General features: G+C 35.8%; 1 protein-coding gene across 1 annotated transcript in view; it reads left to right on the forward strand.

The window, feature by feature from the left end:
- ARIH1 (ariadne RBR E3 ubiquitin protein ligase 1) overlaps positions 1 to 25,137 on the forward strand; it is a 103,396-nt gene that overhangs the window by 50,361 nt on the left and 27,898 nt on the right. Inside the window, exons 3-5 of the mRNA XM_019735959.2 lie at positions 12,827 to 12,971; positions 19,636 to 19,728; positions 20,261 to 20,316. Coding sequence (XP_019591518.1) covers positions 12,827 to 12,971; positions 19,636 to 19,728; positions 20,261 to 20,316 — 294 coding nt within the window. The remainder of the gene's footprint in view (positions 1 to 12,826; positions 12,972 to 19,635; positions 19,729 to 20,260; positions 20,317 to 25,137) is intronic.

Genomic DNA, 25,137 nt, shown 5'->3' on the forward strand with positions numbered 1-25,137 from the left:
CCCCCCAAACCTTAATACTCCTGGAAAATGAAAAAACGAATGTAAGGAGGCTTACTTAGTTTCAATGACACTGTGCACCTCCCAATTCTTGAGTATAAAAATGAAGGATAATAAAGTGTAAAAATCTTATAACTATTTAGAATCCCAGGAATGAAAAGGAAAGGTAGACAATATGGCCAATGGTTTTTGTTACATAGTATTAAATATCTTGCTTCCCATTTGGTAATGCAGAATGTATTCAAGTATCATTTCTATTCATTTTGACGTACTTGAAGATAAATCTTATCATACTCAAAATTGTGCAGTATTTAAAATTTCCTCCACTTTCCTCTCTTTCCTCATTTCCACACGCCAGGCATATGTTTCTTTTATTTATTTATTTATTTATTTATTTATTTATTTATTTATTTATTTATTAGTGAGCCATAGTCACTGTCCAGTGAGGGAAATAGAGTTGTAAGTAGATTCCTGCCAATAATTCCCCAGACTTTTAGTCCACAATTTAAGCAAATTTGTCCTGACCCTAAATACGAGTGACTTATTCTTTTTAAAAATAAATTTTGGTGAAGGGAGGGGGATGAAGGGCTGGAGCATATGGGACATTTTAACTTTTTGGTCTCTTATCTCTCAGCAGATTTCCAGACCTTTGTCATTCTCTTTCTCACCCAGCCTTCTGCTTTTTGACTCTGTCAATTAGTTTCTCTTCTGTTTTACAAATTAAACAATTTTCTTTACTCATTAGATTCTTCCCATGCTCGTTCAGATGAATCAAAACAGCAAATCAGATAATCAGAACTGCAGCAATAACTGTATCTGGCCCACTTCTTTAAGGCCAACTTTTTCATCTGGGATTTGATCTTATATAATTTTCGTGATAGTAGAGTTAGCACTTGTATGTCACTGTGATAGCCACATTAGTAATAATACATTGTTTCACAATTATCGTCTGGTATATGAAAGTAAATTTGGTTTGTCAGAAACTTGCCTTTTGTGATAGCATTCATCACTATTCTACAGTATACTGGGGTTTTCCTGTTTAAATGATTCAGGCATTATCGGAGAGCAGTGCATGGAAAGTGGCAAATGCACCATCTAATTGTACTATAGTGGTTAAGAACAAGAGATCTCTCCTCTCCCACCTAGTAGCTGCTTGAACTTGGAGTAATTTAGTTACCTCATGTGAAGTGATTTTTCTTTTATCTATTCTGTTGTCTGCTACTTCACTATATAAATTCAAGAATGTTTTTGAAGGTTAACTACATGTAAGACATTGAACACAGGTTTGGTGATGAAGAGGTACACACAACAATGTGTCATACAGTTTGCACCCCCAAGGTACTTAGAGATAAAGCTTTACGGGAATATATTAAAGGTTATTTCTTACTTAGGTGGGAAAGGGTTTATTGATGAGATGGCATTTGATTGGACTGGAAGGGCAGGAGGGTATGGAAACCTGGGCATTTCAGGTTCGGAAAACAAATGGTGTGGAGAAAATTTAAGGAACATACGAGGTCTGACAATTAAGTTCGCAAGCTTGTCACTGTGCACTTACATTGGCAGCACTGTACAAGCAGCTCGGTAAGGTTTCATAACCTTGGTATATCCGTGTCTCACAGCTGTGTTCGTGTCAACGTGTGACGGTGTCCTGCTGAGTGGCATTCATTATTGTTGTGTGTTTTTGTGTGTGATCGTGAGAATGTCTGAGCTTGAATTAGAGCAATGAACAAACATTACATTTGTTGTTAAATTTAGCAAGAGTGGAAGTGAAATCAGGGACATGTTAGTCCAAGTTTAGGGGATAATGCCATGAAGAAAACGGCAGTGTGCAAATGGATTAAACGTTTTTCTGAGGGGAGAGAATGCGTCACTGATGAAGAGAGGTCAGGGCGGCCAGTAATGAGCAGGACTGAGGAAAACATTGCAGAAATTCATCGAATTGTGTGTCAACATCGTCGGCTGTGAGAAGCATAGCAGACCAAGTAAACATCGATAGAGAAACAGGAAAATCTGAACTGAAAATCTTGGCGTGAGAGAGGTGTGTGCAAAAATGATCTCGAAGGAGCTCACCGATGAACAAAAGCAAAGGAAATTCAAAGTTTGCCAAGACCTTTTGGAGAGGCAAGATGATGTTTTGGGCCATGTTATCACTGATGATGAAACCTGGGTGTACCAACACAGCCCTGAAACAAAACATCAAAGTGCGCAATGGAAGTCAGCCAATTCTCCATGACCAAAAAAATTCTGTCAGTCCAAATCAAGAGTCAAAACAATGTTGCTAACCTTTTTTGATATCAGAGGGATTGTTCATTATGAATTTGTACCAATTGGACAGTTAACCAAGTTTACTATTTGGAAGCGCTGAACAGGCTGCTTGAAAAGTTAGACGACCTGAACTTTTCACCAACAATTCATGGCTCTTGCATCACGACAATGCACCAGCTCACACAGCACTGTCTGTGAGGGAGTTTTTAGCCAGTAAACAAATAACTGTATTAGAACACTCTCCCTACTCAGCTGATCTGCCCAATGACTTCTTTCTTCACCTGAAGATAAAGGAAATACTGAAAGAAAGACATTGTGTTGACATTCAGGACATCAAGGGTAATACGACAACATCTCTGATGGCCATTCCAGAAAAAGAGTTCCAAAATTGCTTTGAAGGGTGGACTAGGCGCTGGTGTCCATGTGTAGCTTCCCCAAGGGCATACTTCGAAGGTGATTGTAGTGATATTCAGCAGTGAGGTATGTAGCACACTTTCTGGGATGAGTTTGCGCACTTAATTGTCAGACCTCATATATTCTACAGAACAGCTGACTGTTCAACAGCAGCAATTGAAAGTGATAGTAGAATGATACCTCAATAGGTTGAAAGAAAATAAATGCCAAATTAGAATACTGTGTTCAAGGAAAGTGTATTCGCAAACAGTGCTATCTTTTAATATAAATGGCTTTATGTTATACACAGCCTTGGTATTTTTTTAAGCCAACATTTTAAGTTCTATCAATGTTGGTTGAAATTTTAAAGACTCAAAATTATTTAAGGAAGTATTTGGATATTAAGGGGGAAATTGTGGAATGCAAGCTAAGGTTGCTTAAGGGTGGAGTTTATTACCTTAAATGCATATATAAAAAATGTAATAAGCTAAGAATTCATCTTAAAAGTTTCAAGTAATGAGCTAGATGTGTCAAGATAGGGAAAGAACTACAAAGTAAATGCAGAGAAAGTATAAGAAGAAAGACTAGAATTTAATGAAATAGAAAAGAAACATACAGTAGAGGGAATCAAGAAGCCACATGATGTTTGTTTGTTTTTTATCAGCCTTCACTACCTTTGTAGTTTCTACCACTTGAAAGCTATACTATTTGACTTTTGAAATCTTTTCATACTTTTACTTTGTAGTTATTCCTCTATACTTGTACCCAGTTGGGATGCCTTCAGCTATTTGGACCCCAGTCTCCTCAAGAGCTATGTATATCTTTGCACACATGTGGAGAGCATCAGTAATATTTCATTCTGGGGTTGTGCTCACAGACATCATTTACAATTCTGTACGTAATATATGAGGTCAGACAATTAAGTTTGCGAACTCATCCGAGAAAAAAAAGTTCTACATACCTCTGCTGAATATCACTATGGTCACCTTGGTAGTACTCCCCTTGGGAAGCTATGCACTGACGCCAGTGCCTGGCCCACCCTTCAAAGCAATTTTGGAACTCTTTTTCTGGAATGGCCATCACAGCTGTTGGCGTATTACCCTTGATGTCCTGAATGTCATCAAAATGTCTTCCTTTCAGTATTTCCTTTATCTTCGGGTAAAGAAGGAAGTCACTGGGGGCCAGATCAGGTGAGTAGGGAGGGTGTTCCAATACAGTGATTTGTTTACTGGCTAAAAACTCCCTCACAGACAGTGCTGTGTGAGCTGGTGCATTGTCCTGATGCAAGAGCCATGAATTGTTGGCAAAAAGTTCAGGTCATCTAACTTTTTCAGGCAGCCTTTTCAGCACTTCCAAATAGTAAACTTGGTTAACTGTGTGTCCAGTTTGTACAAATTCGTAATGAATAATTCCATTGATATCACAAAAGGTTAGCAACAGTGTTACAAGAAGTTTGTGAACTTAATTGTCACATCTCTGTACAGCTTGTGTGATGCCTTCTGGATCTCCTTATTCTCTGAATTCTTATCACTTTTGCTATTTTCTATTATTTCCCAAGCGTTTTCCTCCTACCTCTTGCATACCTAGCATATCATATTGCAAATAAGTTTCCTTGTCTTTCCTTCAAAGCAATTAACATTGCCACTAACTAGCACAATTCCTACATATATTTGCTTAATCTGTGATGGAACTAAGTAAAAATGGATCTTAATTCTATACTGTCTTATATTTTGATTGCTTATTAGTTTCAGCATAGCTAGATTTTAAACATACTTTGGTTTAAGGCTCTCAGCATTTCCAACCTGAGGACTTCCATTAAATATATTGAAACACCATTAGCACAAGAATAAAAGGATACTTCTCTTCTATACTAGAAGGAACAATTTTTCTCTTTAATTGGAATCAAACCCACTGTTGAATCACAAGTAGTTTGTTTCATTTTATTTACTAAGTTGTGCTGCTCATGTGCAGCCAAAAGAGAAGACCATTGAGCAGGGCAGAGGGCGGACCTCCGTTGAATGCACAAATTTGGACGGAGGGCATAGAAGCCATTATCTTTATTTTCTTTGAAGTAAAAATAGTTTTAAAAAATGATATTGGTTCTTGTCATTTTTGGGACTATCGTCTCTTGGGGAAATACTAAAAGCTTTGGAGCTTCTCGTGGTGGCAGCGGGGGCGAGGAGGGGATGAACATGTGTAAATAAGTTACAATGTTTGGGGTACTGTACAGTTGGTGAAGTTCCAAGGGCTTCAGGTTAGAAGAATTCGTTAAATTGAAATAATCATGATTCAATCATGATCAAGCCAGAGAACATGGACAAATGCCAGTAAAGGTGTGGCTGGAACCTATGAAATCAGCATTTGTGTCTTCTGAAGCCTCTAGTGTGGAGTTCTCGTCTCTGTTACGAAGGGAGTAGTCATTAGCTTCTTAAAATGTGTGGCATAGTTTCAGATCTACCTTGAAAGTACATACAAAATAAAATCTTATTCTTCAGAAAAGCCTTTTGATTCGCAAAATGTTGATAATGGTTGTAGCTGTATGTTAGGTGAGTATACGGGAATTCAGTGTACTGTTCATTTGGCTCTCCTGAGGGGGCCAGAAGAGTGTGTGTGTGTGTGTGTGTTTGAGCCCTGTGTATCCAAGAGTGCTGCATCTACAGATTCAACCAACCTCAGATAAAAAATACTCAGAAAAAAGATGTTATGTTGTTGCTGACATGTGTACTAGTAATTAAGCCTATGATGGTTGCCTCTGTACTGAACATGTACAGTCTTTTCTTGTCATTATTCCCTAATCAATACAGTATAACAGCTATTTCCATGGCATTTACATTGTATTGGGTACTATAAGTAATCTACAGATGACTTAACGTGCATGGTGAGATGTGCGTAGGTTACATGCCAGTGCCACGCCATTTTATATGAAGGACTTGAGCATCTGTGGATTTTGGTATCCATGAGGGTCCTGGGACCAATCCCCACTAATACTGAGGGACAACTATATATAAAACTTTCTGTAATAAATGGGGTGGGAACCTTTTTGGAAGATGGCATGATTTTGCTAATTCAAGCTTAGAAGGAGTTGATCTTACCTCTGTTTCATTGTGGTTAGTTTCTTAATACACTTCCTTTCGTCACGGCTCAGAACTCAAAAGAATAAAAGGATAAAGTACAGAGGAATACATGGCAGAAAGTTTCTCAAAAATTACAGAATAAGATTTTTTGTATTGCAACTTGAAAGTAGTATTACTTAGTAGCTTCTTTGTCAAGTGCTCTTTTGCTGAGCAGTACAGTACGCAAGCACAGGAAATTATATGTTTTTTGTTAAATTTTTTTTTTTTAGGTTGAGTTTTTCCCAATAGGGGAAACATCTTAATCTCTAAAAGTATTCTACTTTTCCTTAAAAATGCATGATCAGTATGTTTGTTTATCTATAAAACGTATAATACATTAATATTAAAATGTGAACTAAATTTATTTTTTAGATTAGCATTAAAAACCCCGAAACTTTTAAAGCAAGTTCTTAATAAGACTTGTGTAAGTCCTCATTAGATCTTTTTTAAAATGAGTACCAAAAGTCATCCTTAGATAAAAAGAGTTTCTATTCCTAAATCTTAAGTTTTAGTTCTGTGGAATTGTATAGAGTTTATATGTGTCATCTTAAATAATTTTAGTCCTTCTTTTAAAAGAATAGCTTTAGGGCCGGCCCGGTGGCTCAGGCAGTTAGAGCTCCGTGCTCCTAACTCCGAAGGCTGCCGGTTCGATTCCCACATGCACCAGTGGGCTCTCAACCACAAGGTTGCCGGTTCGACTCCCGCAAGGGATGGTGGGCTGTGCCCCCTGCAACTAGCAACGGCAACTGGACCTGGAGCTGAGCTGCGCCCTCCACAACTAAGACTGAAAGAACAACAACTTGAAGCCGAACAGAACCCTCCACAACTAAGATTGAAAGGACAACAATTTGACCATTGTTCCCCAATAAAGTCCTGTTCCCCTTCCCCAATAAAATCTTTAAAAAAAATAAAAAAAAAATTAAAAATTAAATAAAATAAAAGAATAGCTTTAAAAACCACAAAGGATGCAGTGAATCTTTTAATTTGTATGAAAATTTACATTCTACTTCAGGAGCCCTTTTAAAATTGTTATCAAAGCCATACAATTTATAGTTTTTAAAAATCTAGTAGTTTTACAAGCATTATAAGTTAAAAAAGAGAAACAAAAAACATTTCCCAGTCTTCTTAAGAAGAGAAGGAAATGTTACTTCAATATTTCTTAGGAACTTGCTTATGTTACCATATTGTACTATATCTATCTGCTGGCTTATTTCTGTAGAAAGAGAGTTAAGCTCTGAAACCAATGTCTACTGGGGAAAGCCTCTCTTAGTGTGTCTGGTCCCTTGTTCTGTTTTGCTGTTTTAAGACTTATCATTTTAATTTCGTGTTATTTTGGCTTTTTATAAATATGATGGCAATTCTTATTCGTATGATTTAAATGAACTTAATCCGTTTCTATGCTCCTTTTTTGCTTAAATATACCTTTTCTAAAAGTGGAAAAAATTACACCATTAGAAGCAGGTTAATGGGGACAAAAGGTAGTTGGAATGGCAATCTGTAGAAGAGATCGTGTCATAGATCGTTTTTTAGTGCTTTGTCAGAACTATAAGGCATACAATAATTGTAACTGTTTAGTTGCCTTTTGAAATTGAAGTCTGGTACCCATAAAAATGCCACATGAGAATGTTGAAATAAAAACTTTTGTTATTTAGAAGTATAAGTATGTATATATGCATGTTCATACACGAATATATATAGTGTATGATGTATATTCTTAGAAGTTTGTGTGTGTGTGTGTGTGTGTGTGTGTGTGTGTGTGTGTGTTTGCGTGTTTGCTCCTCAGGCTTATAGCACTAGATTATGGACGTGTTATAAATATGGAATGGGAGCATCAAACACCTGTAAGGGGGACTGAACTCTGATAACCTAAGAACATACAGTAGAAACTTCCACTGTATAACTTTAAATTAGTTTAACATGTTTGCTTTTCTGATTCTGTTGTGAAAATAAGGATTCCTTCAACAGTGGTCTTTTTATGAAGTATGAAGCCCTAGTGGCTTTTAAGTAAATTCCTAATGGCAAAATTAAATATTGATTTTGATGCAAACAATGATTCTACAGTCATTTAGAATTCAAAAAGAAACACTGGCTAGTGATGTTGCTTAGCAGCCATGTCCCCTCTCCCCACACCCATTGTTTTTAGGCTGTAACCTTTCCTGCCTTGAAATTTAATTCATATTATTTCCTATGTTTCTGTCTTGTCTAGCAGTCAAATAAAATAAAAACTTAAGGTTTAGATACTCTGCAAAGATGGCTGATTAAGTGGTAGTTTGCCTAACTATATTTCTGTAAATGCTGGCTGAACAGAAAGAAAACTAGAGAGAGAAGAGGATTTATACTCTATTGAGAAACCTCTCAAATTGCCCTTGAAATCTAGGCTGAGAGATGGGGTGAAAAAACTGTGCCCTTCTCCCACTGAGGAAAGGCTGGATTGAAGGTAAAACCACAGTGCCATTCTGGTTTTATTTTCATCAATATGATTTTTTCAAAAGGATGAGTAAGGGTTGTAGGAATGGAGAGAAGCAGTGTCCCAGGATAACTTCACAGCTGTTTACCAAAGTCAGTGAAGCAGAGAGATTACTGTGTGTTAACTCATTAAACAAGGTGCCTGAATTGCAGTGCTTCATTCACACTGACTCAGTCTCTTCATTTGGGCCTGTTTTTCATAAGGATGTACATAGAAGCCAGCAAACTGAAGGAACTTTCAAATAGTGACCAGGTATACAGTGTGTGGGGAGTTGAGAATCCACTCACGTTCTTGAGCATTGTAGTCCTAAATAAAACTGTCATAATTTGGGGACAGTGGCGGGGGTGGGTGGGTGGGGAGCTTCTTCGCTCTCTTAAGGAAATTAAATGAAGACTGTGAGATAAAGGGTCAAAGTGAACTGATAAAAACACCACCACAATGGAAAACAAAGCTCACAGAACTAAGAAAGAGAATGTATAGTGCTAGGTGGATACTGTTGAATAACGATGATGTATACCTGAAACTAATATAATATTGTATGTTAGCTATATTTTAATAAAAGTCTTAAAAAATACAAAAAAAAAAAAGAATGAAGGGACAAGGTATTACTCGCAGCATTTAAAACCACATTAGCAACAGCACGAAATAGTGCAGATACTATGAAAATAGAGATATGTGAGCCAGGAAAAAAAACAAAGAAGGAATTAGCAGATGGTAAACACAAGACAAATTAACAAAGATTGGGTTGGATACAAATCAGGTAGGAGGACAGTCTTAGTAACTAAAGGATTTTGAAGTGCTTAAGACCTGAATGGCATTTCAAAAGAGAAACAGTTAAATGGTTAAGATAAACCCTACAGAACTATTAAATTTCAAGAATGAAACCTGTATATGTACCAGTTGAAAAAGGATTTGAATTAGAAAATGAGAAAAATTATTTTGACCACAGACTTCAGTAACAACAGGTACCAGAAGAAAATGGATGCTGTTAGTATAGCAAATATTGGGGGAGAACGGGGAGTGGGGGGAGGCAGATTTGGCTAAAATGAGCATTAGAATACATTTCAATGTTTGAGTTGTGTCTAGGTAATTAGGATAATCAAGTTTAGGAAACTAAGTGTTTTTATCATTATTGAAAAAAGCTATAGAGTGCAAAAACAATGTAATTAGCGAAAAAAATTATAATCAACTGGGAAAAGCTCCAGCAAGTACCAACCAAAACTAGAGAGTTAAGTGTAGATTCATTTCATATAAAGGCAATCAATATATTATTTAAAGTTGACAATTAAAAAATAGGTTTAAGTATTGATTTTAAGTTATGGTTAGTAAAAATAAATTAGATTTCAGTACCTTCCAAATAACCATTGCATAGCCATTGCTGGACAGATCATGTAATAAAAGTAAAAACAAATTTTAAAATGTTACATTTCTTATAAAATGGAACTTAACCTAACAAAAGAAAAAAAACATCTAGGCCTACTATGCCCAGCAATATGGGTGGGTTCCTAAACTCCTCATTCTGTTCATCTGGGCAGTATTTGAAAGTTCTTTGATAGTGTTATTTGCTTTGGGGTTTTGGGGCTCCCTAAGATAGAAATTGAGGGGAAACCCCAGAAAATTTTCCAAACAGATTTTACTAAGCTTATGTTCAAACACGAGGGAGGCAGCATAGAGGAAAGGAAGGACCTCTGAACTGATTCTGGGGCTGGCTCTGCTTGGCAGCTTTTATAAATGGACCAGCGGGCCTGGTTGAAAAGGCAGGCTTTTTGCAAAAGGCGGGCTTCCTATTTGGGCTATGTTTCCTGGTAACTCTGTGCCTGCGCTCTGGGGGCAAGAGGGTGGACAGCTCATCATCGCCACCCCAGGAAGGTGTTATAAGGGGTAAAACCTTGATCAACTGCGCGCAATAGTGATTTGGACATATGTATGGAAGTAAGCGGTTAGGAGGGAGAGAATCAGCTATTTCTGCATTTTTATGTAAGGGGTAATGGAGTGGTGGCGTTCTTGTGGTCAGCTAATCCAGCATTGCTCCGGGACGTCCGACATCCTTTCGCCCTGGCCCCAACTCCCTGTGCTGTCTCAGTAGCTTCTAGCATGAATCAAAAAGCGATAAACTCCAGTATAGGCCATCTTTAAGAAATATACCTACAGCAGAGGAATTCACATTTATCACTGTCATACATCTTTAAAAAGAAATTGAATGCTTATAATCTTCTAGACACTAGGGCTACAACAATAATAAAATAGTCCTCATGGGCTTTACGTACTAGCAGAGAAAACAAAACATGCAGTGATTACAGAGTTAGTAATGTGGTAAGAGTTGGCAAGAGTACAAAATACCATGAGGATGCAACCCTACGGAAACTTACCTGGTTGGGGGAGGTTGGGTAAACTGCCAAAGAAGATTTGAGTAAGTGAGGTTTAAGCTGAGACATAAAGGTAGAAGAAACAGCCTTCAGTAGATGGTTAACCATTTGGGTTAAAATGCTTTATTCCTTATTACACAAAAATAGTTTCCATATGAATCAACAGTTTAATGGAAAAGTTTAAAGGAAAGGCCTAAATCATGGATGAATTTTTATAATATTTGGGTAGAGAGATCTTTTAAAACAATATGAAATCCACAAATCACAATGGGGTTGCATGATAATTTGCCTACATAAAAATTGAAAGTGGCAATTAAAACCACGATAGTTTGAAAGGCAAGTTAGAAATGGGAATGAAAGCAATCCATGAGACAAAGGATTACTCTTCCTGTTTCCATACTGAACTCATAAAATAATAGTAAGATCTTAATAATAGAAACGTGTTCCGTCTCACTTATAAAGAAATGCAAGTTAACTCTAGATATTTTTCTCCTATCAGATGGGCCAAGATTTTCATCTAGGATTGTTTATATGTGGGATAGCTAAATGTCCCTCAGTATAAGGTGGTTAGGTAAATTGTACGACATAGCTGCAGTGGAATATTACTCAGCAATGAAAGATAATGTAGACCTGTGTTCATTGACAAAGACATCTGTTACCTGTTGAGTGAAAAAAGCAGGTTATAAATCTGGAGTACAGTATTTTCATGAAATTATATAGACACGTCTATTTTGCTGTGTATGCATAGAATACTGTCTAGAATGTTCACCAGAGTAATAGGAGTCACAAATTTTGTGTAGTCAAGTTTTGAATGACAAGTTTGTCTTGTGAGCATGATTTTTTTTAATATAAAAAGGAGTTTAATTCACTTACCTGTTTATATTTAGTGTTAGCTTCATATGCTTCTACTTTTCAGGTAAAACCTGGCATCTTAGACTTTCTCAGAGATAAAATTTGTAGAAAAACATTTTATTTTCTGCTCCATGTATTTTGTTAGCTGAATCATCAAGGAAAGCTTTAACTTTATATGAGTTCCCTTTTCATAATGTGTTGACATTTTCATTGATAATTTGATCATTACAGTAGTCAAAATACCTATTTATAGAAAGATATGTATATGTCTAAGGAGAGTTTTTCTCATTTGAGTGATTTTTTTTTTTTCCTGGAGATACTGTAAATGCCTTGACACAAAATCTGAACAAGACCTTCATTAAAAATACTGGAAATCTCTTCTGAGCATTGGTTAATTTTTAACCTGTGAACCTTCTGTTTGTTTGTAAAGAACATTATAGTTAGTAAAACCTGGTCTTTACAAGTTAAAAAGTAATTGGCCAGATTTCACATTAATATTTTTGCTGGCTATATTGTCACAGATTGGAAGTTTTTTTTTAATCTTTTGCTTTTCCCTTTAGAATATTAAGATATTTAAGGAGGTCAGTGACCATGTCTCAGGTGGATTAATGGGAAATATTATGCTAAGTATTTACCACTATCTTCTGTCAAGAAGTTTGCACTTTAGTTGAAACTGTAGGTAGTACTTGGCATACCATGCTTCTTGATATCTTAGCTAGTGAACTACTTGTGTATGTTTAGATATATACTTAATGAAAAGCTAATATATAGATATTTGATATAGAAACATTTCAAGATAAACTTTTTTCTCCTTCCTCCCCTTTCCTAGTAAATCAAAAATTATTTCAAATAAATATTTAGAAAGCAAGTCTATTTTGTAAAATGAAAGTCATGTAATAATTTCATTTTTAAATGATTTGTGGGGTGAGGTATGCTTTGTAGGTGGTTTACTTGCTAGTGTATTTAAACTGGTATAACAAATTATTAATAAAAGGAATTATTTTGTAAAAAATATAGCCTAACCTTTTAAAATAGCATTACTCTTCCCAAGGTACCACTAGAGACAGTACAACTTTCATCCTTAAGTTTTAATTGTAGTACTATTAAAAAACTAGTAGCTTGACTTCCCAGGATAAAAACGAAGTAAGAAATATCAAAATAGCAACCAAAACTTGATCTGTTTTCTTCATATGTATATACCTCCATTTGCTACAGTTTTAGCCACACACCTCATTTCTTCTGAGCAAAAAAGGTTATAATCTTGGTTTATTTTAATTCAGTTCATTGCTTTTCCCTACAGAAAATCAGGTTTTGCGAGAGCTCTAACAGTGTGCTATTGCTGGGCTCTCATCCTTTCTGTTTAAATAATGCAGGTACTTTGATGGAAACCTGGAGAAGCTCTTTGCTGAGTGTCATGTAATTAATCCAAGTAAAAAGTCTCGAACACGCCAGATGAATACAAGGTCATCAGCACAGGATATGCCTTGTCAGATCTGCTACTTGAACTACCCTAACTCGGTGAGTATCTGGTAGTTTAAGGCTAGCACTGACTCTGTTTCAGAGGGTCAATCACCTTTCATTATTTAAACAAAGGAAGGTCTGGGATGGAAGTCTGGGATTGTAGTAATTTATCAATATATTAAGGATAAGGAAAGGAAGAGAAAGAATAAGGTCCTGTTCTATCCTCCTCCTACCCCATTTGTTTTTTAAAGCAGCAACTTGTCCAAATTGTCATTACACATCTAAATCTTTCTGAGTTTATTTTACCACCTTGGGAGAATTGTGTGATAGGTAGGCAGTGAGTGGAATTATTTTTCATCCAAATTAAAATAGATTCAAAACTAAGTTTTTAAAATACATATCCAAAACACTTATAAAATGTCACTAATACAATTTCACTAAGGAGCTTTCAGGATTCTTTATACCTTCAAAAAAACAAAAAGATTTTTACTTATACAAATCCATTCTAACAGATTTTTAAATACAGCAGGTGGTGACAGTTGGAGCAGATACTAAAGGAAAAGTATCCCTCTTAAAACCTGTTGTATTTAGATGATTTACTTCAGCGTGTCTAGTAAAGAAATGTTAGGCGTTTAAGTAAACAATCTTCCTATGAAGGCCTTAGTTTATTAGTAACCATAGGAATGTTTGTGGCATAGATAACATTTAGTTACTTGGAAAGATTTTTTAAGATATCTAAGAGATAACTTAATTCTATAATAATTTAACTATCTTGTTCATATTCTCCGGTTTTTTATAGTTAAGCAGCTCTTTCTAGTAATTACTGTATACCAGATTGTTGTCACCATATTAAGTATTTTAACATATTGTTTTTCATTGTTTATCTTAGAGTTTTATATTTGTATCTCTAATGAAGCCCATTTGAAGGTAACTAATTTGTTTGCATGTACAAGGGCTTAGAAAAACCTTTTAAAAATAAAGTTAAGTCCTCAGAGAAACTGAAAAATCAGTGAGCTAAAATACCTTAGTTGATAAAGCGCTGAATTGAATTTCCAGATTCTCAAGTTTTGATCACAGCTCTAACACTAGCTATTTGACTTGGGGTAGTAAATCGTTTAATCTCACTGGCTCTCAGGTTGTTTTTTTTCTTTCATATGGGTTGAATAAGATATTCTTTCAAATTCTTCAGCCTGGGAATTGTATCTATTCCCTCTCCTTAAATCACAATCCTAACTTGACTATTTAAAAAACAATCAGCACTATTAAAAATACATTAAATTCATGTTTTGACCATTTTATTATTTTTCTTTAACAGATTCTGTTTGCCAGTTGACATTTATATAGTGTTTACAGTTTATAAATGTCTGTGAGGTAATACTAAGACCCAAATAATTTGTCTCAGGTTTATAAGATTTCCTCTTTTTGGCCTTTCTCCTCCTGTTCTATTATAGCCTTTTTCTCCTTAGTTTGTCTTAAAGGTAATGTGAGTAGTGAAACTAGCTGCTTGCAAATATCCCCTGTAACTTTCTCAGTGCCTTTGGTACTATCTTAACAGTCTCAGTGGATTTGAACTGAAAGTCATGATGAGTTTTACAATGTAAATTTTGCTTGCACTTGTAACTGATGGTGGAGAGCCTACTATTCATTCATTCATTCATTCATTCATTCATTCATTCAACACAACAGGCACTATTCTAAGTGTTAGAAACACAATGGAGAATAAAGGTATAATGCCTGCCTTAGATAATGTATAGGTTAACTGGGCAGATAAGTGAAATGCCATGTTCAGAATGGTAAGTGCTTTGCTAGGGCATGATGCTATGGGAACATGTTGGAAAGATACCTGACTCAGTTTTGGATCGGGGATAACTTCCCACAGAAATGACATTTGAACAAACCTCTGAAGGTGTGGTAGTTAGGAAAATGTAGCAGTACAGAAGGTATAGGAAGAGAGTACACTGCCAAGAATGATAAACAGTGCTCAAAGCTTCGGTGAAAATAATTGAAAAGTGAATTTGGAATTAACATGAAGTTTGCTGATGATCTTGGAAAGTTATTTTAAGTAGTGTGGTAAGATGTAAACTACACTGCATGGGTTGAAGAGTCATCGTCTTGAAAGGAAGTGAAGGCAACAAATATAAACAAATCACTCTTTTGAAGAAAGTTTAACTATGTGACAGGACAAGAAAGCAAACAGAGCAAACATGGGTTGGGAAGTAAGTTAAAGAGTTATGGAAACTGTGGCAAGCATTATGAAAAATATAATTATAATGAAACTAGGACTCCTTATAGCTCTTAGCCTACTATAGAAGGTTAATATAACCTCTTCAGTTTTGGAACTGAATGTCACCTGAGATTGTTCACTGAAGCTTTATTAGTTGGATGGGTGATTTCGTTACTTATAACTCCCATGTTTCCATTTCCACTACTCTCTTCAAACACTGATACTTGCCTTTCATTAATGTATATCTTTAATAACTTTATATTTCTAGAAAGCATCTTTAGCTGTATACAAAGCCACGTGCAAACAGGTTTGTTTTTTTTTACTAAATGCTTCTAATAGCTAGGTTTATATAACACGTTAGAGTTAACTACTCTGGGTGATCTGTTTTTAAAAAACAATTACCTGAGACTTTGGAGTACTTTTTAAGCAACAGTTACTCACTTTATGATGTTGCTTTGAATCAAAGCAGTAAGATCTAGCTGTTCTAACCCCTCACTCTACCAGGAAATATAGCTTGGGCTACAATATCTTCGTTTTTATGAAATAAATAATTGGTATTTTTGAAGAATAACCTTTATTAAATAAATACAGGCAAAGTAGAAGATTGAGAGGATAGGCCACCCTCCGTCCCCCACCCCTGAGGCACCTCTGAATCTTTTTTCTCCTGAATACACTGAAACATTTGATCTAAGTCCAACCTCATCTTCCTTTATAACTCATTCCATTTCACAGACTAGGGAACAAATGTTCTGATTATTTGCTTAGTTTTTCTAAACAAAAGGGCTTCAGCTTAGGGAAATTATATGGACAACTTCTGAGGGAGGAAAGATAATTCTTAATGCCCTTAATGCTCTTTGATGTTAGTTGCTATGTATGTAAAATGGAGGAGATAATTGAAACATTTAAGAGTGTGTATTTTTCTCCAGGACCGTTAATTTCTGTTGTAGGTAATATTTTATACACTTTAGTGTATTCTTGGTCATATTTATTTATGATATAAACAGATAAGTTTGATGAGTAGATAATCTAATCACCTGAGTCAGGGAAAGGCCCAGGGAACCAAGTAGGTAAGCGCAAGTAAGTAAGGGAACAAATATGTCAAAGGAGAAGGAGGGAGAAGGGAATGAGACAGACAGGAAGCTACCCAGGTATCATTATTTATGATGACATGCAATTCAAGCACAATGAATATGTTTTTTTACCACACGTTAGTTTTTGCTTTATCTTTAGACATGCATTTGTGATTTATTTTTCTAATGCATCTTGTTTAGTCTTACCTATTTAATTAGAAAAATTATTTAAAAGAAGTCTTTAAAGAATAAAAAGCTTTCTTTTTATCTTATATGGGTCCTGGTATAGAAGTCCCAAAGGTAGAAATGTGATTTGTAGTCATCACTTAATAACCACTGTGACCTTTAATTTCTCAGTCTTAAGGATTCTTATTTAAAAGAAGAATAAAGCACATACGTATGTTTTTAAATTATGAATAGAACATTTTACGATTGTTGATGTATTACTCTACTATATTTTGTCCTCTACTGATGCCCCTTCTCATTATAGCCTTAAAAATCAAATACTCTCCACTAGTGATCTGGCAACAATTTAGTGCCAGATCTTCACTGTTGGGGAGTAATGAGAATCGATTTTGTTTCCCAGATCTTTTTTTAGACTATTGATTTCCCAAATATTTACCTTCACTTGTTTTGTGAGTGAGTTAGAATCATTGTCAATCTGAATAACACCATATTTTAAACTTGATAAGTATTTTCCATTTCATTTGATCTGTAAAACCAGTCTCAGGACTCTTGACACATTTTCTTTCATTTTCTTTCACGTTTTCAGGCATTTTTTTATGTAATCAAAGTGCTATAATATAGAATTTGTATCTTGACTATTTGCATCTTATACCATAAGCAACATCAGAAATTTCATAAGTATATTTCAAATAACAGCTAATTAGAAAATGTAATGGAATAAAAAATACAAAAAGAATAAAAGCTAGAAATAAACTTGGCAAGAAATGTGAAAGATCTATATGAAGAAAACTTTAAATAGTAAGGGAAATAAAAGGGTAACTTAAGTATTTGAAAAGATAGAATAATAATAAACATTGGAAAAGAAGAATAGACTGATGCGGGTTGGGGGAGAATTAGCCCTACCAAATATAAGGGTAGACAGTGCAGTGGAACAGGATGATAGAGGAGGCATTTCAGATAAGGTGGATTATTCAGTAAATGGTATTGGATCAATCTGGTGTGATATTTGAGATTTATTCCCACTCCTTATATCGAAGCTAATTAATTTAGAAGCCATAAATTTTAAAATTAATACATTTTGCTACAAAATAAAGACCTGTATGGCAACAAAATGTGAACATTCAAAATTGAAACCTGGAGAAAATACTTTCCACACTTATAAATGGCCAATTTTCTAAATAAATAAAAATCCCCACTAAATCATTGAGAAAAACCCTTGAAAAAATGAGCAAAATAGGTAAAGAGAATGCACAGAAAAAAAAATACAGCTTTAAGTCTTTTTTGAGATGTTTAAACTTCACTCATAATTAAAGAAATTAAAATCAAAACTAATGAGATTGGTTCATTTTCACTTGTTCCATTGGCAAAGATCAAAGAATTGGATAGTATACTATGTTGACATGGGTGTGAGAAACCAAATTGTCTTGAGCTGTATCGATTGCCAGAACCTCTTTGAACAAAGATTGATAATCTATCAAATTGTAAATGGATACTTGTTATAACTTCACTTGTACAAATTCGTCTTGCGGTACATTTATATGATCACAAAGATGTATATATAGTCAATGCAGTAGCAAAGTAGGCAAAACATAGTCTTAATGCCCATTAAATCTATTGAATAACAATTTTTTAAAATCAAGATGCAGGATAGAGTGTGTGGTACTCTTATAATGTGTACCTGTGTACGTTAGAGCATCTCTGAAAGAATATGTAAGATATTGGAGATAGTGATTACTTCTGGGCAGAGAAGTAGAAGACCAGGATGGGGGGGGGCTGGTGAGGGAGACTTATTTTTGAACATAAACTTATACTACTCTTAAACAATTGTTTTTAACCACGAGCCTATATTACTTATTCTCTTAACAATAATTCAGTAGTAAATACTATAAAATATTCTTAAATTAAAATATGGTAACCAGTATTTATTTGTCTTTTTAAAATATAGTCCTCTAGACTCTAATATTAAAGTACTTACTTCATATCCCATTAAAGGATATAGTATACTTCATTTAACCATCCCTCAAATGAACAGTATTTCAAATGAAATAAGTAATATAAGATTAGACCAAAATGTTACTGTTAGCTATCTGAATATATCTTTTGGTTTCCATAAGATTTTATTTTCTAGGTTAGCCACATTCCATGCAACTCCATGAAATTCTGTATTTATGTGAGATACTTTTTATACAGCTTTACTGAGATATAATTCACGTATCATACAATTCACTGATTTAATGTTGTTTTTGGTATAGTCACAGTTGTGCAACCATTACCACAGTTAGTTTTAGGACATTTTCATAACCACAAAATGAAACCCTGTATCCTTTTACAGTCACTTCCCATTTCTTCCCAATCCCCCAGCCCTAGCAACCACTAATCTACTTCTATGACTCTACTTTCTCTATGAATTTGCCCATTCTGGACTTTTCATATAAGTGGAATCAAAAAATATGTGGTCTTTTGTGACTGGCTTCTTTCACTTAGCATGATGTTTTCAAGGTTCATCCTCGTTATATAGTATGTATCCTTTTTATGACTGAATAATATTCCATTCTGTGGATATTCCATATTTTGTTTATCCATTTGTCAGATGATGGACATTTGGGTTGCTTCCACTTGCGGCTATTATGGATAATGCTGCTATGAACATGTACAAGTTTTTGTGTACATACATTTTCGTTTCTTTTGGGTGTATACCTAGGAGTGGTATTACTACATCATGTGGTAACTCTGTGTTCAATTTTCTGAGAAACTGCTGGTGTTTTCCATAGTTCCTGCAGCATTTTGCATTGTGTGTGAGGGTTCTAATTTCTCCACATGCTTGCCAACACCTGTTGTTATCTGTCATTTTGACTGTAGCTGTCCTAGTGGGTGTGAAGTGGTGTCTCATTGTCATTTTGATTTACATTGTCATTTTGATTTATCCTGATGGCTAAGGATATTGAGCATCTTTTCATGTGCTTATTGGTATATGACATATTTTTATATTTAACACAAATTTGTCTGTCTTTCCTAAATATACATATGTACCATAGATGCATTTCTCATTAGATGTTTTGTGTTCAATGTGTTCACATGTCTACATTCGCCACCTAGAAGTTCATTTTAGGAGAACATCTAGTCTTGTCAAATTGGACATTTTAGCCACTATGAAAAATGTGACCTAATAGAGCTTTACTGAGGCATTGTGTATAGTGATTTTTCTGATAATGTCTTACAAGACCATGTATTTTTGTTGCAGTATTTCACTGGCCTTGAGTGTGGACATAAGTTTTGTATGCAGTGCTGGAGCGAATATTTAACTACCAAAATAATGGAGGAAGGCATGGGACAGGTAAAGATGCCTTTTTTATTATTATTATTATTTTAGTTTTTCTTGTTAACCCTTGCACAAATATAAACAGGTGAAGCAAGCATTCTGGATTATGGATTGCATGGGAACTTTTATCTAGATTAAAACAACTAAATGATAATTGAGGCTTTTTTCTATTTACATTGTGACATTCCAGTTAAAGATCCAATTCAGATAATGTTTTCTCAGTGAGCATTAACATTTGTATATGTCAGGCTAAACTTTTTGAGCAATCTTTTCAGATCTCTTGCTTTTGCCTTTCAAGTTTTATATTGAAAAACCAATGATTCAGGTCAGCAGTTCTAGTTACCTTATGGTGATAAACACGCTCATGCACATACATTTCCTTTAATAGAAAGGGAACGATTAAAAAAAATAAAAAGAAAGAAAGGGAACGATTAAGATCCTATAAATGTTACAGCATCCTCAGAACCGAGCACAGTGCCTGGCGATGGTAAGCATTCAGTAAATATTTGTTGAATGAAGACATAGTTTAAATTTCAATCTTTTTCAGACTATTTCGTGTCCTGCTCATGGTTGTGATATCTTAGTGGATGACAACACAGTTATGTAAGTATTTCTGATAGATTCTGCATGTTGAATATTGGTTAGTCGGTTCAACCAAATTAATTTTTGTTCAGCACCTCAAAGGAGGTGAAATTTTTAAAGTCTGAAGAGACTTTCTAATCTACATTCCTTTGTAGTACAAAAGCCCGTTTGTAATTTGGTTCAATGCCTAATCACTATTCTGGTAAACTTGGCAATGCATGACAGCTAGATTTCAGTAAACCTTGGAATTGGAGAATAGGATATGTCACTGTGTCAGTTGAGGTCCCCTGGGAAGCAGATGCTAATATAGAGTTAAAAGGGACAGAGATTGATTATGGGAGAGCTTCTGGGCAGGATAAAGAGGAGGGGGAGCAGGAGCAGACAGACCTCAATGCAGGTCTGACACCTGGTTGGAGGAGAGAAAGAGGAAGGAGGAATCAGTAGGAAGAGACTCAGACTGAGAAGGCAGCTGTGAGAGCCTTGTGGGGAGCTCCACGACATAGATTGACCATAGAGGAACGCCTCAATAAGCAGAAATGACCAGGCCCTGGTACCCTTGCCATGCTTGGTCATCCCCTGGGTACTGCCCAGGGGTATGTGGCCTCAGCTGGCATATCCCAGAGGCACTGCACTCTCCTTGTGAAAGATTGTCTTTTGAAGAGAGAAAGAAACTTGAGGAAACAAATACAGTTAGTTCCTAAACCTGGGGTAAAATTCCAGGGTACTTAATTCCTGAGTGGTGCTGTTTTCATAACCTGTCTGCCTAATTGACTTCACTCTAGGAGGATAAACAGATTGAGGCCCTGAACAAACCACAAACAAATGATGTAGTTAGGCCTGGACTGTTGCATCTGTGTTTAAACACTAGGGTTTGAAGGTAGTAAAAGTAAAAGTAGCCATGGGCTGTAATGATCCCATTTCTTAACCTAATAAAGCCATGAATTGACCTCACCAGCACAGTTTATAAAGCTCACTGATCCCACTTTAACAGCAATCTACTTTGGTTTACTAAAACATATTTACATAAAACATATTTACTGTTGTCAGCTCTATGTTAATACTGTTTATATCATTCAGTAAATCTTATTTTCATTATTGTTTTAAGTTCGCAGAAATAAGCCATGTCATTTTAAAATACCACCGTCCTTCCAGTTGTCCCCTGATACTTTCTGATCCCTTGTATTCTTTCATCAATACATCAATTTCATCAATACATTTCATCAGTGTAGGTCTCTGTATCTTTTCATCCATTCCGCATTTACTGGGAACCTAGTATGTACAGGAGAACAAAAAAATTAAGATATATTTCCTTCCCTCAAGAGGTACATAATAATAACAAAAATGCAGAATTTATGTTTTATATATAAAGGTATATATAAAGTACAGTTAGAAACAAATTACCTGAAGAGTTTAGGGAGACTTTACCTAGGGAATAATATGAAAGGGGTAAAATTTTGAGTTGAGGGAATGGGGAGGATAATCTTGGTTAAAGAAAGGGTGCCAAGTAGGTCATGAATTTCTCTATTAAGTATTCTGTCTTAGCTAGAGCCACAGAGTAGCAGATTATTAGAGATGAGGATGAAAAGAGTTTCACAGTTTATGATGAGTTTTGCCATAGAAGGTTAAAAAGTGTGATAATAAGATTTGCATTTTAGAAATACAACTTTGATGGTATAGTGAAGGATAGTTTAAAGTGGGGAGATATTTGGGTAGTGAGATGTGGTTAGAAGGCTGTTCTATGAAATTTTGTTTGGGGGGAAACGAGATGGGAAATGGCTAAAATGTTTCCAGCACCTAAAACAAACGTGGCTAATACCATAAGGGCTCTTACAAATCAGTAAGAAAATCCTATGGAAAGGATATGAACAAACAGTTCACAGTGCAAGAAATTTAAATGGTCATAAGCGTTAGCTATTATGCCTAGTTAAATAAATGAACGAGTAAATCAAAGTTATAGATTCCAGCTTTTTTTAAAAAGTCCTTTTTACATTTCATATTGGTAAAGATTAAAGAATTTGGTAATACCCAATGTGAATGAGAATACAGTTCATTAGAGAGTATATAAGCAGTTGCAACTTTTTTGTAATGTAGTTGGGAAATTTCTACAAATTTATATGTTCTTTGGTCTTTCATCCAATGGTTTCATCACTTTGACTATGTTGCCTCCATTGTTTCTAATAAGTCAGCTATGAATCATAGCTGTTGTCTCCTGTTCCCTGCTTTCAAGATTTGACTTTCAAGTTTGACTATGACATATCTAGATATGGTTCTCTTTGTGTTTATCCTCTTTGGGGTTTCTTGAGCTCTTTGGATATGCAGCCTGGTACATGCACAGAAAACTAAGACTATTAAGAGAATTTTAATAGTGATATCGGGTGGGAGTTAGGAAGAGGGATTTTTATTTTTCGCTTTATATAACTGTATAGTATTGGTATATATCTTCCATTTTCTTTTAAATAATTTATTTTAGAATTTAAAATGTTAGTAATTAAACCAGATAATGTCATTTTTTAAATGTTTAATCATAAGGTTCAGAAACTGAAATGTGCTTTAAAAAAATTGTTTTTAGTGTGAAAGAAATTGAATCCATCCCAATCGTGATGTTACTATTTTTTAAATTTCCAATTTAATAGCTTAAAACCTGGTTTCTTGTTTTAATTTAAATTAACCTTATTTGGAACTCGATTTGAAACTGAAACCCAATTCTTTCCAGAACACATATTCCCCTATAACCCTCTCAAGTTGAAACCAGCTATTTTTCCCTTTATACTTTCCGGTCAGGATGTGAAGTCATTTTCCTCTTCAGTCCCAAATGCTGTATTCAGCCTGTTGTTTTACTTCACAGAATCCACAGATTCTTTGAGGCTTGTGTTACCCATGTGTTACCCTGCTGTATCACAGCCCTTTGTGCTTTTGTTTGCTTGACTTCTTGGTCACTCCCACTTAATTATTCATAGTGCTCACACGTCACTCACTGTCTTTTCTTTCTCAGTGCCCGTATGTATAGTCCATTCTATGCGATAACCCTGTAGCTCTCAAAATGTAGTCCCCTGGCCAGCAGCAGCAGATCTAAGGAACTTGTTAAGAATGCACGTTCTCCGGCCCAATTCTAGACTTACTGAATCAGAAACTGGGACGGGGCTCAGCAGTCTGAACAAACTCTCCTAGTTGGTTCTGATGCACGCTTAAGTTTGAGAACCACTGCTATAGCCTTTTATTTCCCTGATCTACTCATTTCCGGTAAAATCCCCTTCATCCCAGCCCCCTACCCCTAAGCCCACCACGCTAGGCCTGCTGCAGATCTGCTCTAATTGACTTTGTGCCTCTTAGTAAAATACTGCTCCTCAGGTTCTGTCCAACCCACTATTTATTCTCAGTCTATACACTTCATCCACTATTCCTAGGCATACATTGGAAACTCCCAAATTCATATCTCCAGATCAACTCTCTTTTGAGCTTGGGGCCCATATATCTCCCTACCTATAGGCGTCTTCATATGTGTATTCCTCAGGCAATGTTGATTCACCCTCCTGCTACTTCCACCATCACCAAACTCACTCATTCTTGTTTCTCAGTATCAAAGAATGGCACTATTAAGTGTTAAAGACTTGCATAAATTAGAAACCTTTATGATATCCCTGATTCATTTTTTTCTTGCATCTCCCAATCATCCTTGCACCAAATTCTTTCAGTTCTACATCCTAATTACCCTCAAATCCATCTGTTTCTTTGTTCCTACTGCCGTTAAGCTGATCCAGGTCTTCTTCTTTTATTATTTTTTTTTAAGATTTTATTGGGGAAGGGGAACAGTTCTTTATTGGGGAACAGTGTGTACTTCCAGGACTTTTTCCCAAGTCAAGTTGTTGTCCTTTCAATCTTAGTTGTGGAGGGCACAGCTCAGCTCCAGGTCCAGTTGGCCGTTGTTAGTTGCAGGGAGCACAGCCCACCATCCCTTGAGGGAGTCAAGTAATCGAACTGGCAGCTTTGTGGTTGAGAGCCCACTGGCCCGTGTGGGAATCGAACCGGCAGCCTTTGGTGTTAGAAGCACGGAGCTCCAACCGCCTGAGCCACCGGGCCGGCCCCCAGGTCTTCTTTTAGATGTGAATCTGCAACTGGCTGCTAAGTGACTTCCTAGACCCACTTCCATCACCTTCCAGTTCTTCACACATGGCGTCCATTGTCCCTCGTGCTCACCAGTGCAGCTTCACGTTTTGCCTTTTCTCTGTTCTGGCCACGTAGAACTTGGTTTCTTGAAAGTACTGTGCATTTTATTTGCATTGGGTTTGGTTTGATTTTGTTTACTTCTTCACTGCTCCTTGAGTTTCTTACATGCAGTATTCTCTTCCTGTTTTATTCTTCAGTTCTCTTAACCTCCTCATCCTCTTAGTCCTTCTTCAGGCCTTAGTTTAGATTTTCATTTGGTTTGGGCAGACATACTATGTGCTCCTTAGCTGCCCCATATTTCTCTTACCGCACATTTTTGTGATTGCTCATATTCTTAGGCTTTAAGCTGTATGACCCCAGGTACTTATTTATGTTGACTCAATTCTTTGCTTACTTCCATTCAGGATATATGGCCTTGGAAACACTACGCTGAAAGTCTGTTTTCACTGACTCTCAATGCTTCTTAGACTTTAAAATTCTTAAGATTAGTGATTCAATGGATTCACCTTTTTATTCCTTAGTACCAGATATGTAATAGCTTTGTATCCTTGAATAAGTAAGCGGAAATATATTCTCCCTTGTTTCATAAGCATATGCCATCATTGCAAACATCAGTGGTTGATTTGTGCTGTGATGCCATCAAGGCTATTGGTTAAGTGGGGCTCCCCTACACAAATA

This window comes from Rhinolophus sinicus, linkage group LG03 (genome assembly GCF_036562045.2).
Source record: "Rhinolophus sinicus isolate RSC01 linkage group LG03, ASM3656204v1, whole genome shotgun sequence".
NCBI classification, from domain to species: domain Eukaryota; kingdom Metazoa; phylum Chordata; class Mammalia; order Chiroptera; family Rhinolophidae; genus Rhinolophus; species Rhinolophus sinicus.